Source organism: Pristis pectinata, chromosome 8, assembly GCF_009764475.1.
Source record: "Pristis pectinata isolate sPriPec2 chromosome 8, sPriPec2.1.pri, whole genome shotgun sequence".
NCBI lineage: Eukaryota > Metazoa > Chordata > Chondrichthyes > Rhinopristiformes > Pristidae > Pristis > Pristis pectinata.
Window position 1 is genome coordinate 77,938,026 of NC_067412.1, and position 17,468 is coordinate 77,955,493.

Sequence of the window (17,468 nt, forward strand, 5' to 3'; positions counted from 1 at the left end):
AACAACCCATGGGATGAGAACTAGTAAATTATATGGATAGTTAGTTACTAGATATATGTGTGCAGCAATATGGATGATTATTGAATGGTTTTGGTTGTGTTGCTGCTCTTTTGTGTATTTCCATGGGCAGGTGACTTGGTGGTTTGGACTCTGTGGGAAGCATAACGGGTATACTGACCCATATTGCAGTACACCAGGAGCAGGAACCAGGCCCCTACAGTTGGGTTTAGTTCATCTTTAGCAAATAACTTGTTGTATTTTCGGGCTAGATAATCTTACAAAGTGCCTTGCTCTTCACTGGTTGTAGGCCATTCACCTGCTGATACCTCAGTGAGATGAACTGTAGGGGTATGATCAGGATGGAATCCAGGAGTTTATCACTTTGTGTTGTGGGATGCCAGTACGAGAGAGCCAATCAGACTGTCAACTGCATCAGATTGATTATAAGTGATTAATCATTTACATACTTCAAAATGTCCCAGTTGGTAATGTCCTGTTTGACATTGAATCATGGCTGTAAAACATAATGGAGAATTTAGAAAATATAAAAAAGATTCTGTTTCTTTCCAAAACCTGTGCTATCACTCTGTAACTGAAGCCATAAAAGAAACAACGAGAATGCCCAAAATATTAAAACTATGCCACAAATTAAAGACCCTGCCTAACCCTTTGTGATCACTTAAAAATGTGATCACAAAGGTACTTAATAGTGTAATTTTAACTTTTTTTTATTGGGTTGTTCTATTGACTTACTACCAACATCCTTTTTGGGAAGACAAAAAAATGTCAATGTTTAATTGGGGATACTAAGGAAAAGATTGAGTAACACTGCTTTACTGCTTCCTTCTCTCCAGAATATTGGATTATTTAAAAAGCAAAATAATTTAATCAATATTTGCTCAATGCTCTCACTAGGTGCCCTGCTGTTTCTGACAATTATAACTCTTAAAATTGTGCCCTAGTATATTTTTGCAAGTGTAGTCAGAAAATGTATTTCTGCTGTGGATGCAAGCTCAACCCTAGGATAGGCTGCCTATTTCTACAACAAGCTCGATGTAAACATTTATTTTTCATATATTTGTACAAATTGTACCTTCAGGACTAGAATTTGGTTTCTCTAGATTAAGACTACCAAGAATAGTAGAATACAAATGCATATGGTCCTGGAAACTGGAAAACAGAACACTTCCAATTTGTTTCCACAATTATTTTGTCTTCCCCAAAGTACCCCCTAGGAGCTGGCAAGCTTCTTTACTTTTTCCAAGTTGCAATTCTTCACGTATGAGCTCTGACACCGTATCTCACTAGCTATTCATCTGTGAAAGGTCCATAGCCAAATCTAACTCTCACTTGACCTTCAGATATACACTTTTCATCAGACGTCATTGGAGATTTATCACCTGCACTGAATTTTCTCTTCCTTTCTTTAATATCATACAGGTCATCGACAAACCTAAAACTGAAGAACCAGGTCAGATTGTGTGAGATGTGGACAGCCTTCTGCATTGATGAAGTGTGTGAGAGGAAAACAACTCCAGAAAATTCCTTTGTTATTGGATGGCCCACAACTAACTGTGTGATCACCTTTAGGTAAAAGATCAATTTGCCTTGTTCTGTTTATGTTTCTTGAAAGGGGGTAACTTGGCAAAAACTGACTTAATTCTTTTCTAAATACCTTCCAGTTCATCAGAAGTGAGGGAAAAGTGGCTTTCAGCACTGCAATGGTAAGAAGTTAAAAATCTTATCTAAGCAATAGCATATCTTATGTTTTATACAGGGTATCTCTGTGGTGTGATTATGACAGAAACATGTTAAGGTGGGCAACAGTATTTCTAATTTCCTTCTTGAAATGGGGTACAGTTTCACTGGTGTTGGCTTCTTGCCATAGCTACATTCTTCATGACCAAGTCTAGTCAGTGAATATCTACTATTTGTTCAATTTCAGAGGGCATCATAACCTGACACAGACCCGACCTTACTCAATTTCCACACATTTTGAAAAGTAATCAAAACTTGAAGATCACTATCAGTATTATATTCAGAAGTAATATAATGGTTACATGTAGGGAATTTACTCCTAACATTGCTGTTTTCAGTGTGTACACTGTATCTCTCCACCTCCACTCCCACCCCGAACCACAGCCCCCACAAGAATTTATGATTACTTGTTTCCCATGAGGTTGTTCATGGACATATGTTGCCTGCCAAAAGGCTTAAAACATCCAAAAATGGAAGGACCTGGAAGGAACAGTGGGCTATTTTTCACCCATCTGAAAAAAGTTGAAACACCCTTGTCCCATTATATTTGCAGAAAACAAAGTTTGCATTGATTTGAAGATTATTTTAGGAGCTGAGTATAAGAGACAAAAGAAATATACTGTACTTAAAGACAAGAACAGGCCAAGGTGGTTTAGATGCTAACCTGACAAGTGAGGTTTGCCCCTTTCATAAGTATTTTAGGTTTGGTATTTAGAATTGGCAGACCAGCTGGCACTGCAACTAATATATTATTGACATTTCCACCATTATACTTTGCCAGATCATTCCAGTGTTTAAGAACAAGGTAAAGGTGATAATAAGTCTAGAAATCTGGGGTTTGGGAGTCTCCTGTATTTCCAGAAGTGCAAAGATTTAAGATACAATTATAGAGAGAAATTTGTTGCACTTTTATCCTGCTGTTTTCTTGTTATGTGAGGATGTCTGGGTTTTCCTCTTTATTATCCTGGAAATTAGGTGCATTAATTGCAACTTGGCAGTTAATTGCTTTACAATGATGATGTAATGGGAGCTTCTGAGGAAGCAGGCATTGGCTATGTGCTTCTGTAATAATATGTTGCATACCATGCACTACTGAGAAAGTACCCTTTGGGTCATTCAGTAGAGAAGCCTGATTGGCAAAATGGGTTCAACTAAGGCCCTCTGGGAAAGTCAGCAGTTGTGTACCATATTATACTTTCACATCGCTCCTACTGTTCAGTGGCCAAAATAATAAAGTTTTTCTACTTCTTAAAAGCATTTCTGTGATTTTTTTTGATATATCTGTGGACATAAAACTGGCTGTGACTAATGACGTCCTTAGTGTTGCCCTTAAAATAGCCCTGTATAAACATATTGAAGACCATGTTGTGATTCGATGCCCACGCTATGAAGATGCCTTATACTGTGGGAATCTTCCTGCCAGGGATTGCATATTTCTGTTATAGCCATCTGCTAAATTTCCTTATTGCTATTTAATGCCTGATTAAAATCATTCTGGAGTAGTAGATAATGCACCGCTCATGCAATCTGGCATCATGAATACCTCTTCCTTGCTGTTATTTTTCCTTCTTTGCAAAATCCATGCTGGCAAAATGCTAAATGCCATCCCCATTCTGGATAACTACCTAAAATGTTTGAAAAAATTGAAGTGGCACACTTTGATTTTTACAACATAGTCTACCCACTAGTTTGGTTGAAGTGAACATGGCAGACCAGTTGCTGCAAAAATGTACACCAGTCAACACCACTGAACAAAGAAATCCACTTACACAGTGCAGTGTATCCCATAGCTAATCACAGATAATGAATTACTTTTGAAGTTTCATTCACGTCATAGTTCTGTGCAGTATGTTATAACCTGTCAGGACTTCAGCCCAGAGTTACCAGCACCATAAATACTTATAATAATCCCAATCTAATATATTATCTGTGCCATTTATGTAAAAAATGAAATTGTGCTCAGCTACTTTTAGCACCTTTTGGTAAATGATGCAATGTAAAGTTATGGAGCAACAAAGAATCAAACATAAAATTGGATAATGTGAGCTGGAATAACATTACGAGGATTCCCTTCACTACTTACATTTAATATTGCTTTAAAATTCCATCAATCCCAGGGCCAGGGATGTCCATTTAGATCCTTGAGGTGCAATAATCTCAACTGAACACTTGTGATAGTAGATGATCTAGGAAAAAGCCAGGATCCCTGTTCATTATTGCACTCCAGGACTTGTACATGAAAGCTTATGTGAACATCCAATAATCAGAGAATGTAACTTTTCTTATTATGTCCTACGCAGTCAACTAGCCTGCTAGCGCACACTATCAAGGCTGACACATGAAGAATAGCTACCAGGTTAAGGGACTGGAACAATGAAACTATACTCATTTGAGAGAGTTAGAAGGAAGTGAGGTTTAATAGTTAGAAGAAACATATTGTTGAACATGAAGAAAATGTTATTTACCTGTGGAATGCATTATTGTTCCAGTCCTTCTTTGGTTGTACCAGATAAAAACAGATTGTTCACAAATTTCAACACAGTTTATGTGAAGAGATACCAATCATGATTGTCTGATCTTTGTACAGGCAAATCAAAGAGATGAAACAAGATGAACATCCAAAGAAAATATCAATGAAAATGTTAGTGATGACAACACAGAGTGGTGCCTCAGTATGTATTGTCACTTCTTATTTTAAAATACAACCAAATAAAAAAACAGATTAATTGTCTTAAACGTTTTTTCTAACGGTAGGTTCATGCTCAGAAGAGGCTTTAAAGGTGCTGGGGATCATGAATTGTTTACTTGCCAATTGTCACCTCTTATTTATTGGAGAAATTAGCTCTTGTTGCACAGTTTCACAACAATCAACAACGTCCCCAAGCAGCCAATTGTGATGCTTGGGTCTAAACAGTGAATGGTGGGAGGATGTGTGATATCACACTTGGACAGATCCCATTCCGATATGATACCTGCATGTGCACTTTACATAGTCTAACAGACAGAAATTGTCTTAATTTTTTTTCAAATCTCCTTAATCAAGGATACTGAGAACAACTATAGCTTTCTCTCAGCTGCCTAAGTTCAACTAACTCAGCAGAGAACTGAGTTTACAGTAATTAACTGGGCAGTGTGTTTATCCAGTGAAACTAAGGAGAATGTGTTCTTGGTGCTGTTTTCCATTTATAGTTGAATATGTGTAGATTTTTACAGATGGGAATAGAAATATAGCATGACACAGAACAACTGGAGACACGTGGATAGTGTGGCATGCTGGGGAGGAACATGTGAGTCTATAAAAACATACAAAGATAAGAAATTGGTGCAGTAGCAATTTGGCCTCTCCTTTCGGCTTTACCATGCAATAAGGTTTTTTTTTAACATCAGCACTATATTCCTTCCTGTATCCCTTCATTTCCTGAACATCCAAAAATCTATCAATCTCTGTCTCCACAGCCCTCTAAGGTAGAGAATTCCAAAGCTTCACTGCCCTCAGCTTGTCATCTCAGTCCTGAATGGTTAACCCTTAACTTTGAGTCTATGATCCCTGCTCCCAAACAGCCCAACTGGGGGAAACATCATGCCTGCATCTACCTGGTCAAGCCCCATAAGATAGTTGTATATTTCACTTAGGTCCTCTCTCAGTCTTTTTAACTCTTATGAGTACAGGCTCAGTCTGCATAATCTTTCATAATTGGACAATTCCCCCCAATCTCAGGAATTGGTCCTGTGAACATATGTGGTGCTCCTTCTTTCATAATTATTTCCATCTTTGGACAGGAAGAGAAGGCCTATGCACAATATTCCAGGAGCTATATAACAGCAGTCTGATACCCTAACTCTTGTGTTCATATCATCATACAATAGAGGCCAACATGCTGTTTGCCTTCTGAAATGATTGTGGTGTCTGCATGTTAATTTGCAGTGATTTCTATACAAGGATACCTAGGTTATTCTGACTATCAACACTTATCAATTTCTCACACTCACGGCTTCCAGAGCTTCCACTACTCAGGCTGCCTCACCTCATATCAGCTTACTTAGAAATCTGCTCATTGCATTAATAGGACACTGGTTTCTCACTCCTATGGTCTGTGATGAAATCCAGTCCATAATACTGTAGGAAACTTAGTCCCATTTTGCATACACTGACAGCCCTCAGGTACCTTCCAAGTAGTCACTGTCCTTCTACAAGCTGCCAACATACTATGTAACTGTGAGGGAGCCTCACCTATGAGCTCAATTCTGCCCTTAAGCCATATCCATCTCCAAGTTTTAGATAATCAGAGGCTGTCCTCTCACTGCTCGGACAGAAAATGTGTTGGCTGCCTACAAGAGTTTTATGAAAATTCACTCCCAATACAGAGCATCTTCTGACGGGAATACTTAAGATGAATCCAAGAACATTCTCCCCAGAAATGTATGTTCATGAAATTAATGTGATAAAAATTACGGAGTCTATTTCAAAGGGGTAGGAGGTGTGTGATCCTAATTTCTTCATAAACATTGCCAGTAAGGAAGATTCTATCACACACGATGCTGGAGGAACTAAGCAGGTCAGGCAGCGTGTATGGAGGGAAATGGACAGTCAAAGTTTCAGGTTGAGACCTTTCATCTGGACTGAAAGATACAGAGAGATAGCCAGTATAAAAAAGGTGGAGGGAAGGGGTGGAGCAAGAGCTAGCAAGTGATCCAGGCGAGAAGGGGTGATAGGCAGATGGAGGAGGGAGAGTGGAAATAGTGACGGAATCTGGGAGGTGATAGGTGGATGCAACAAAAGGCTGAAGATGATGGAATCTGATAGGAGAGGAAGATGGAGCATGGAAAAGTGAGGGAGGTGGAAGGGGCAGATGGGAGCAGTGGGGGAGGGGAAGCAGTGGGAGGAGTATGTGGGTGATGGGCAGATGGAGTTGGTAGAGGAGGGGAAAGGAAAAGGGTGATGGGGGCTGGGGTGAGTGTAGGAAGAACAGAGTAGATCAAGAGGAGAGAGACAATGGACAGAGGGGGACCAGTTTACTGGAAGTTGGAAAATTCAATGATCATGCCATTGGGTTGGAGGCTACTCGGGCAGAATATAAGGTGCTGTTCCTTTAGTTTGCATTTAGCTTCATCCTATCAGTGGAAGGATCCACCACCTTTTTATACTGGTTATCTCCCCTCTATCTTTCAGTCCAGATAAAGGGTCTTCACCTAAAACGTTGACTGTCCATTTCCATCCATGGGTGCTGCCTGACCTGTTGAGTTCCTCCAGGACCTGCAGTCTCTTGTGTCTCCAAGGAAGATTCTATGTTGGAATTTCATAACACTAACCTTTAAGTTGGCTATTTCATCAGATAATCTTAGTTCCATGGGAGGTGACTAATATAATAATGCCAAATTGCTATTTTCCTGAGGTTGAGCATAAATATACTGTTTGGGGCAGTCTCAAGGGATCTTTACCAGATTCGAAATCTTACAGGTGATTTGGAAGTGCTTGAAGTGGAAAGTATTTAATTTCCTAATATGAACCTCATCCATTTTGAAAAGCATAATGCTTTCAAAAACCTTTCATTGAAACTGTTTTTAATTTATTAGGCATTAACACTCAAGGTGGGTAACACAGATACAGCAAGAAAGGTCATTAAAATGGCAGCTCAACAACTCAATGCAAAAGTAAGTTTAATGCCTGTTCATTTATGATTGCATAATATATACTGAATAATCTGTGCAGTGTATCTCTGGATTGCTCATGCTGCATCTCACAGATAGTTTTGAAAATGGTGACGTTCAGCAACTAACCTGGACTGAACCCAAATCATAGCTATTCTGAGCACTATCAAAAGGCCTTTGGAAACTTGTAAATTTAAGGAGCCAGCTCAGTGATTGAAGTTATTTTGTGAGGATTACTTTGCACCTGTGACCATGTGTGATATTTTATGAGAATGTAAGTGCCTGTGCTGGATGTGAAGTTATTACATAAAAAATTAGCAGATCCTTTTTGGCATTGCTTAGACAAAGAACACGTGGTTCAGGGGATACATATTAAATTTTTTGACCGAGGAAGATCCAACATAGTGGATCTGAATTTCTATATGATTTGATAGTTTCAGCTCCTATAGTCTGATCAATTTTGATTTAAAATTTATGTACTTTATGTTTGGGGATTTGCTTTCCATTTGAGGCTTCAAGATTATTCATTTTCTGGTGATAAGAATTTATAGCATGCAATGCAGAATGTTTTAACCTTCTTCTGTAGTGAAGGTATATTTCCTTAAGGCTTAAGTGAAGAGAGCCTTATAACACTCACGGTTTAAATGTTGTTTATGCTGCAGCTCAGAAAGTTTATCAGTTTAAAATATTTGCACTTGCACTCAGCAAAATAGGAACTTCATTAAAAAATATATCCACAGATATTTTATAACTGAAAATAAATGAAATATTTTAATGCCTAGATGTTCTATCATATATTGAATTTTTTAATATCAAAACCTGATGGCTAAATATGATCAGGATGTCGTATGCTTCACAGGATGTGCTGTGGTATTGATGCTGCTGGGCAAGTGCAATGGGGCCACTTGGTGTGCAATCCACAGTTGATGGGGCTCTCACAATTTTCTAAACTAAGTACCTGTTTTTCAAATAGTGTGGGCTTCACTTGTAGGAGAGGGCCAAACCTGGCACAGTATCAAACTGTCAAAAAAAAATTCATTCAAACTGTAACAATCAAATAAATTCATTTTCTACCAGCAAATATATGAAACTAGAAGACTATCAGAGTCATCACCCTTCACACTCCCCATTCCACCCTACCCATTCTCTGCACTAGGAGGCCAATAGCACAAGGACCTCCCTTTCAAGAACAGCCAGACTTCGGTCCTATTAGGAAGTTCAACAACTTTATCTCAAAGCAACAGAAATCTGGTTATTAAACTATCATTCTATTTCCTTCATGGCAGATGTTCCTTTAAGCCTCCCAGCTCCTAGTGAGCTCAGAGATTGGCCTCCCAACATCTCCTCACTGAGGTTAAAGATGTGCCTAGCACCCTCCTCACCTTCCTCTCTTGCACTGACAATAAGCTTTAGCACACGCTTCTCCCAATTAAAAAATACATTTCCATCACCTGTTGAGCTGTGGCTTGTGCCCACTTGGAGAAACACAGGACAATTCCTGTCTCTGTGAGAAAAAGCTCAACACCCAGTTAATAAGAAACATGTGTCCAGAACCCCTTTCTTCCAGTTCCTCATGTACAAGCAATTCAAAACCACCCTGCACTCTGAAACAACATGAAAATCTACCCTCTAGCAGTTCCACTACTGCAAGGCTACAGAAAATATTCCCTCCACTCCCAGCCCTGCCCATCCTAAAGAAGGATATGAGTTAACTTCCTTAAAGTTACCTGTTTGATTTTCTCTGTTGATTGTGGGCTTTTCCCAATCATTTTAAGGTACTGTTTGTCAACCTACATTCCTGTGGACTGGTAACAATTTACTTGTAATAATTCTTTACTTTCTTTTGGAAAACAAACAGGACAGTGCAAGTAATTATCAGCTTTGGGTGATTTCAGGAAAGGAAGCAGCGCCCTACCCACTGATTGGTGAGTCTTGTCCTAAATAGTGTTTTTATCTCTTTAGATGTTGAGGTGATATGTTCAGCAAACCAAGAGACATATTAAAAAGGAAAAGCTTTACTTCTGTATGGAGGATGAAATATTTCTTTTGCTGCCTAATGGCAGCTGGGGCCAATTGGATAACAACATGCTTGGTGAGGTAATGGCTATGCACACCAGATTCATTCCTGATGGGTTGAGTTCACTAAACAAATCTGGGACAGAAGCTGAGATGATGTGCTTTGTTTTTCACCATGGACTACAAAAAATCAGCACGGCTTCCTGCTTCTGATCACCATTAAGCAATTATTAATGGAAAGTTAGTACTGTTGGAGCTGAACTTGGACCTGATCAGAGTCAGCTGATTTCCCTGAATTAGATCACTTGCTGACATTTGGTTACTAGACACCAATCACAGTGAAGACCAATGTCAAACATGGCTGCATCTTTGCCAAATACTTTTCACAATGTTCTCAGCACAATGTTGCACTTCATTTCCAACAAACTTCCCATGGGAGAGGAGCTAATCTTCACAACTAATGGAAAAATGTTCACCTTATGGTGATTGAACTCCAGAACCATGATCACCTGAACCTTAGTAATCAAGATTCACAATATAGCCAAGCTCCAAGACACTGTTGACTCATTCACCAATGAACACAACTGTTTGGGCCTTATGCTCAACATCCACAACCTGCTTTGGCTGTATCACACTACCTTCTTAGAATAAAGGATCATAAAGAGACCATGGAAAATGTTGTCCAGGTCCTATACCTCAGGAGCTATCTGTCCACAAAGGCAGACATTGACAATGAAAATCATCACCACCTTCAATGCACCAGTACAATCTTTAGTTGATTGAAGAGATGGGGATTTGAAAATCAGGATCTCAAACCTGGCATGAAACCCATTGTTAACCAGGCAGTAGAAATCCCTGCCCTCCTATACACTTCTGAGATCTGGACTACCTACAGCAGATATCACAAGGGACTGGAAAAAACTGCCTCCGCAAATCCTCTAAATTTACTGGAAGGATAACTGAAACAATGTCAGAGTTCTGATGCTGGTTACTTTCAGATGATGTGTCGGACTGGCCACATCATTCGCAAGCCTGACATGAGACTCCTAAAATGGACACTCTGTTCCAAGCTCTGTCATAGGACGAGATTATCAAGTAGGTAGAGAAAATAATTCAAGGATGTGCTCAAAAATTACTTGAAGGTGTGCAACATCCCCACCCACTCCTAGGAATCTCTGGACCATGATGTCCAAAATGGAGAAGGAGTATTTAGGATGGTACCAAGAACGTCAAGTGCATGCATTGGGATCACACAGAAGCCCTATATAAGTGACAGATGTGCATCACCTCCCAAACTTCTCACCCGCCTATATTGTCAGCCGCTTCCTGCCTCATTTGTAAAAGAGGCTCCAGTTCCCACAATGGCATCACTAGCCGCAGCAGAAGCACAAAACTGGAGTGGAAGCAGATCATTGAAGAAGAAGAAGAAGAAGAAGAAGAAGAAGAAGAAGAAGAAGAAGACTTGGAAGAAGTGCCGAAGCCCAGCAGGTGTTCTTAGAACTAGAGCCCAGGACCTTCAGGAGAAAAGGTTAAATTAAATTAGAACTATTCAATCGGGTAAAATTTCATTTTGACCATTCTGGAACTTGATATTGAAGATGTGTCCATTCACAGTCCTAGGTCACTCATTTCCTGGATTCCAGTTGATGTTTTACCACTTTTGGTATGTTTCCAATGTTGGTCCTCCCAACTGCACCACCATTCCATCTGCCTTTGCTACTTCCCCACCACCCCCCATCTAAAGGTAAACTAAAAAACCTTAAAATGAATTTATGGCAGTTGTTTTCGCTCACTGAGATGGATGATTTATGTTCATTGTCAGGCTGAGTGCAATATTGCCTAACTTGTCAAAACCCAGTTTTGGATTTGTCCAAATGTACTTTGAATAGGTTGTCAATATGCTTCTGAAATGTCAATGGACCCCTAAGATATTTTTTCATAACTAAGATGTAGTAATGCATTACTGTTGATAAACACTGATGATTTTTCCCACAAGCAAAAGTGAAATGCATGGCCAGTTATTTGCTCAGATTTTGTTCACTGAGGGTTCATTCAGATTAGGATACCTGGAGAACTACATTAATATTTGTTGGACATGTGTCATGGAATATCTTATACCCATTATCCTTGGGCAGTTATGGGCTGTGGATTCTAATACCATATTGATGCTACTTTGAAATTTAAGGGCAAACAACGGTTCATTTTAGGTTATTTGCTGTAATAAACAAAAAGACTGAGTTTTCCAATTTGTGTTTCAGGTCACGAGCAGCCATTTAGTGTTATAATGAACTGTCTCAGAGATTTTACTGCACATGTGGAGCAATCTGATGCTAACGTCTACTCCCAGGGGAGTAACAGGGTTGTCCTCCTTGAAGATCTCCCAAAGTCTAAACAATGTCAGTTTATTCTGAAGCCAAGACCCCATCCAGATATTCATATGACCAGAGGTGAGTAAAGGATGAAATAATCAGCAACATTTATTGAGCAAAGGAGAAGGTTTTCACTTAAAGAACACCTGACTGGATCTCTGTAAAAATGCTCCAAGTGCAGAGGCAGTTGTTATGTGAACGCATATGGCAGTCACTACAATAATGACTTAATCTGTTCTTAGTTTTTGAAGTGAAGGTGTTAGACATCAGGTGAATTCTCTGCTTTTCTTTAAATATTAATGACATCAACCTAGGCCATGTTCATCTTTTTTAGTTTACCATCCTCTCATAACTAATGCAGCTCAAACAATGCAGCATACTTTCACCTTTGCGTGGATGGTTTGGATTCATTGACAACCACAATCAGGATTATCAACACACAACCTACCCACCGGTCTTTGGAGGCATTGTTCCATGCAAACTTGGCCCATTCTTCTCAATGCCGCTTTTCAAGCTAAGTTATTCAAGCTCAAATTATTCCACTCACCACCTATTTTGGGTAAGAATTCTCTTGAGGATAGAAGTTCCCATTTTGTAATGACTGGAATCAGTTCCAATGGATACAATGCTGGTGTTACTGATGGGTCAGAGGGAGGTGTGACAAGGATCAGGAAAGGGAAATAGCAGTAAAAAAGTGCAGATACCTGCAAAGATCAACAGGAGATGAAATCATCTAGGCTGGAAGGAGATTTGCTGTGGAAGTTGTGATCAAACTTTATTGTGAGCATGTGATATAGATCAATTAATTAAGAACCAAGAAAAGAAATGGAAACACCAGAGGTAAAGCAGCAATAGGTCATATGGCTGAGCCCTGGTGTGAGTGGTCTGAGTCACAAGTGCAGATTGGTGAGATCTTGGCATTTTATCTGGAAAGAACAGGTGTCTTCACAAGATATATAAGATAGTAAATAAAATGAAAGTGGTTAATTCAGAATACCCATTAAAATAAACAGTGGGAATAGGATAAGGAGACAAAGGTCCAATCTAGTGAATGATAACCTTTGAATTGATGTCAAGAGATTTGTTTTCGCCTTTGCCGTTTAATAATTACAAAAGGACTTCCAGACAAGAATGGTGGAGACAGAATTGCTGGAATGGTATGAGAAGCATTTAGGAGCTGCAATTGGGTGAATGTAGATCATTCTGGAAGGCCAATGGCTCTTGTATCAGGCATGGCAACACCTGTGTTGATTTAAGAATAGCATAGAAATAGAGGTGGCACGGTGGTGCTGCAGGTAGTGCAGCTGTCTCACAGCTTCAATGATTCTTGTTTGATTCTGACCTTCAATGCTGTCTGCATGGAGTCTGCATGTTCTCCCTGTGACTGGTAGGTTTCCTCAGGATGCTCTGGTTTCCTCCCACATCCCAAGGACATGCTGATTATTAGGTAATTGCACAGTTGGGGAATGGGAGAGACTGCCTAAGTCTAATGACTATCTTTTCTGAGCTTGGAGATGACTTTAATATACTCATACTCGAAGTGAGTTAAGATTAATGGGTCACTTACATGCTAATAAACATCTCCTACTATTTAAACTTATTCCTCTGAGCAGGTGACATGGCACTTCTTCAAATAGGTCATGTTGTGATGCTCCATGATACCGGACCACGGCTTAACTTCTGGCTGGAGCAGAGAAGTCATAATGGTTTTCCTACCAGGTGAAGGTAGTTGGAAACGAATGGATGTAAACTAAATACTTAAATCTTGTAAATATTTAAAAAGTATTCCCTGTGAAGCCTATTAAGGAAAGTTTGGACTTTTCATGCTGTGGACTTCATCTTTCCCCTCTCTACACTACCCAACCCCACAACTTTCCAATTGCAATATCATTATTAGTTCCTCTCCCTTTAGCTCACCTGGTGTTGGTTACTGTTCCTGAGGCTCTGGCCAACCATCACCTGAAAATAAAACCTTGCATGTGGTTAGCTGCCATTTCCTTCTTGTTTCAGGTGGATAACAGACCAGGGGCATGTAGGCATGCAACTGGATTTAAAATTAACACCCAACATTATCTTCTCTCTGTGCAGTCCCACCCTGCATGTCTTTTGCAATTTCCTTCGTGTCTCTCAAACTAGGGACATATATGGAATCGTACATAATGAAATCCTTGGTTAAGGACTCTGACAAAAGGTTGTGATTCAAACGATTTCACAACTTGAATTTGACAGAAGGTTATGGAAATCTGCTTTCTTAAATGAACAATAAATAACAATTTTTACCTTCGAATGCACTGGATTTCTAGGCTCTCACATTGATCTTTTTGACAAGCTAAACACAGACGCAACTCTTATGTGAGTGGTAGAATTTCTGAGAAAATGGCTTTGGTTCTCATCAGACATGTTTATTGACATCATCGGACATGCACTATTTTGGTTACAAGCCTGTTTATTGTCAACATCCAATTTTACCAGAATCTTAAAAGAAGTATTGCTGTTGCTCAACTAACTTAGACTAGACTCGCAAACTACTGCAGCGTTTGAGTGTTACAATTCATTTCTACTTCCTATGGTTAGAGTAGGAGAATACCAAACAATATTCATTAACTATGACTGGGGCTGTAGAATGCAAGGTGTCAACCTCACAAGAGCAAGATCAGATTTAGCCTCAGTGTTTAAAAAGCCTGTTGTCAATCATTGCCAAAGACCTTACAGGAAGAATGGTCAATTGGTGAGATGCTGCTCACTTCAGTTTTAAAGATTGGAATCAGAGATCTGCGATGCCTTGGGACAATTTTCAGTGAATTGCTAAGGCACACAGAGTGCAAAATCACCAGTCTCAGGCAGTGAACAGTTAACTCCCACAATTGGTTCCAATACCCTTGGGCTAAGGAGGAGAAAAGAAAGTTCAGCTGCCGAAAAGGAAAGAAAGTTATAAAAGAAAATCAATTCCTATTTTCAAATTCTCAGCCCAGTTTAGCAATTCCCATAATCGTGGAATGTTGCAGTATTCAAATGCTAGGTAGTTTCCTTTAGAATGTATTTAAGTATACCAGACTTGGGGATTCTAGCTGATTTTCCCACCCTACCCCAGAGATCATTTGTGTGCATTCCAAGTACAGTCCCATCCAAGTCAGCAAAGATCTCGGAATCAAAACTGGAACCTTCTGTTCTGTCTAATCTTGGAGCAGAGGTCACTCTGCTATACTGAAGTTTAAGTAAAACAATTATATTATCATGTAATTAAGAAATCCTTTGAGATAAGATTGCTATTTTAATGTTGGAACAGAACATGCGTGTTTGGAGATAATTTCTTCCTGTTGCTCTAGTTGAAGAGATTGTTTAGTCATTGTAACATTTTTAATTGAAGTGGTCTGTGGGTGTCCCTCAGGCTCTTTTGTAGTTGCCTGCAATGAAGTTAAACTTCTATGGCATCATGGCATGCAAACCACTCCTGCATGTAGTTCCATTGCAACGATGTTAGTGTGTGTTAACATTGCAGACTTGTTTCCTAAACTAATTCAGTCATAACAAATAATTCAGAAAATATCAACTGGACAGTTTAGTGGCAGTCTCCAGAACTAATGTGCACACCACAGAGTTTTCTTCTCCCTTATTTTAGTATACTTTATGTCAGTTGAAGTATCTGTGCAGCTGATGAAACACTTCTCACTAGCATCTGCTGATCTGATCCATTAACCAGTGCCTGGAGTCTATCAACTTCTGCATCCATAGCAAGCAGGAGGTGCGCAAGAATTTAAGTCTGACTACTTTTGGAGGAGCACAGGGGTGTATCTGTAATGCCATGGGGACAATGTGTCCATATTAAATATGTAAGAGTCCATAACCTCATGGGATCATAAAGTCATAGAGTCATAGAATCATTCAGCATGGAAACAGGCCCTTTGACCACTGTGTCTATACTAGCCATCAAGTATCTAGCTATACTAATCCTATTTTCTAGCACTAAACACATAGCCTTCCATCCATTTCAAGTGCCCATCTAAGTGCTTCTTAAATGTTGTGAGAGTACCTGCCTCCACCATCCCCTCAGGTAGTGATCCAGATTCCAAACTATCCCCTGGGTGAAGAAATTTCCAACTCTTTACTTCTGATTTTAAACAACTCTGTTAAAGAGAAAATTTTATCACTATCCACCCTACTTATCCCTCTCCTAATTTTGAATACCTCAGTCGGGTTTACCCTGTCGCCCTGAGCCTTCTCTAGTCCAAGCACATCCAGTCTTTCTACATTGCTGAAAAGTTCCATTCTGATGGACCTTCCTCATATCCTCTCCGAAGCAATCACATCCTCCCTATTGTGTGGTGACCAGAACTGCACACAGTTCTCCAGCTCTGGTCTAACTAATGTTTTATAAAGTTAATAAATCACCATGATCGAAAGGTGGAGTAGACTCGAAGGGCCAAATGGCCTAATTCTGCTCCTATGTCTTATGGTCTTATGGTTATACATTTTTTATAGATGATTACCAAGATGGTCCATGCCTCTGCTTTTGCACTCTTGTGCTCATTTCTTAGAAGTTTGTACTCACCTATTATATCTCCCGGGCTTGAGTTGAACAATATCCAGTGCTTTTATTTGCTTTTACTTAAGAAATATGATTATTGCATTAAAATTGAGGTTCAATCTCAGTCAAGGTATCCATTTATTCACCCTGGCTTTGATACTGATGCCATTTTTGGGGGGTTTCCTTGATTCCTCCATCAAAGTTATGGAGGATACATGAGAGCATCCCAGCAGAGTTTCTCCCTCACAGTGTTAAATATTCTTTTCTCTGGTGTCATCAAATTGAAGAGTACTTGTGTGGGGATACTTATTCAGGTTTTATGTCAGCATCAAAAACTCTCAGGTTAGTTTAACTGTAGCTTAAATGTATATCCTACCCTAATCACATGCCACAGCATAAACTCAGAAGAGCATTTTCTAAATATTGCATTAACTCTTAAATTTCCCACACAAGCCTTCTCATATTACCAATTCAGTACCAAGTTATGGCAGTTTTCTACTTGGAATCCACTTCCTGATGGAATTAGATTGAAGCTACATCAAGCCTGTTTCATGTGGGGCTTCTTGCAGCTAGCAGATACTGAACATGTTAATCCCATCTATCTAACACTTCTCACCAGCTAAATCCTACCTATGTTAAATAATGTAAGAATGTAGGCATTTCACTACATGAAGGCAAGAGGATCAAGGAGCTAGTAATGCACCAGTAAATGTTAATATGCAATAGAAACAATATGCTTGATTTGCATCTCTTGTGCCAATTCCCTCTCCTATTTCCTGTTGCTATTTCTTTAATAAATCCTTGCTTTCCTGATTTGTAAAATGTTTGAATCACTGCAATCCCATTTTTATTTCCTTGTTTTTTTCCAGAATCAACTCCAAAAATTCTTAGAAAGAAGAAGTCAATAATAGATTGGGCGCTAAGGCGCAGTTCCAGCAACCAGTCAGACAGCAGTCTCACCTCTGAGTCTCCAATCACACCAAGAAAGCTTTTTGGACTGTCACTGCCCTCGATCTGTAAGAATGGTACCCTTCCAAAGCCAATCATGGTAAGGAATGCAGTTGGCAATGGCTACACTCCAGAAGTAATTCATTGACTGTTAAAACTTATAGGACATCCTGTGGACAAAAAAACTATATCAAAGAGTATTT

At 39.4% G+C, this 17,468-nt stretch overlaps 1 protein-coding gene across 2 annotated transcripts in view; it reads left to right on the forward strand.

Moving 5' to 3' along the window:
- The window catches only part of arhgap20b (Rho GTPase activating protein 20b), an 81,557-nt gene that overhangs the window by 48,373 nt on the left and 15,716 nt on the right, over nucleotides 1–17,468 (forward strand). For both annotated transcript variants that reach the window (XM_052021684.1, XM_052021685.1), the window contains exons 4-10: nucleotides 1,441–1,590; nucleotides 1,683–1,724; nucleotides 4,346–4,430; nucleotides 7,333–7,410; nucleotides 9,266–9,332; nucleotides 11,682–11,870; nucleotides 17,187–17,365. In XM_052021684.1, the coding sequence (XP_051877644.1) occupies nucleotides 1,441–1,590; nucleotides 1,683–1,724; nucleotides 4,346–4,430; nucleotides 7,333–7,410; nucleotides 9,266–9,332; nucleotides 11,682–11,870; nucleotides 17,187–17,365 (790 nt within the window). The remainder of the gene's footprint in view (nucleotides 1–1,440; nucleotides 1,591–1,682; nucleotides 1,725–4,345; nucleotides 4,431–7,332; nucleotides 7,411–9,265; nucleotides 9,333–11,681; nucleotides 11,871–17,186; nucleotides 17,366–17,468) is intronic.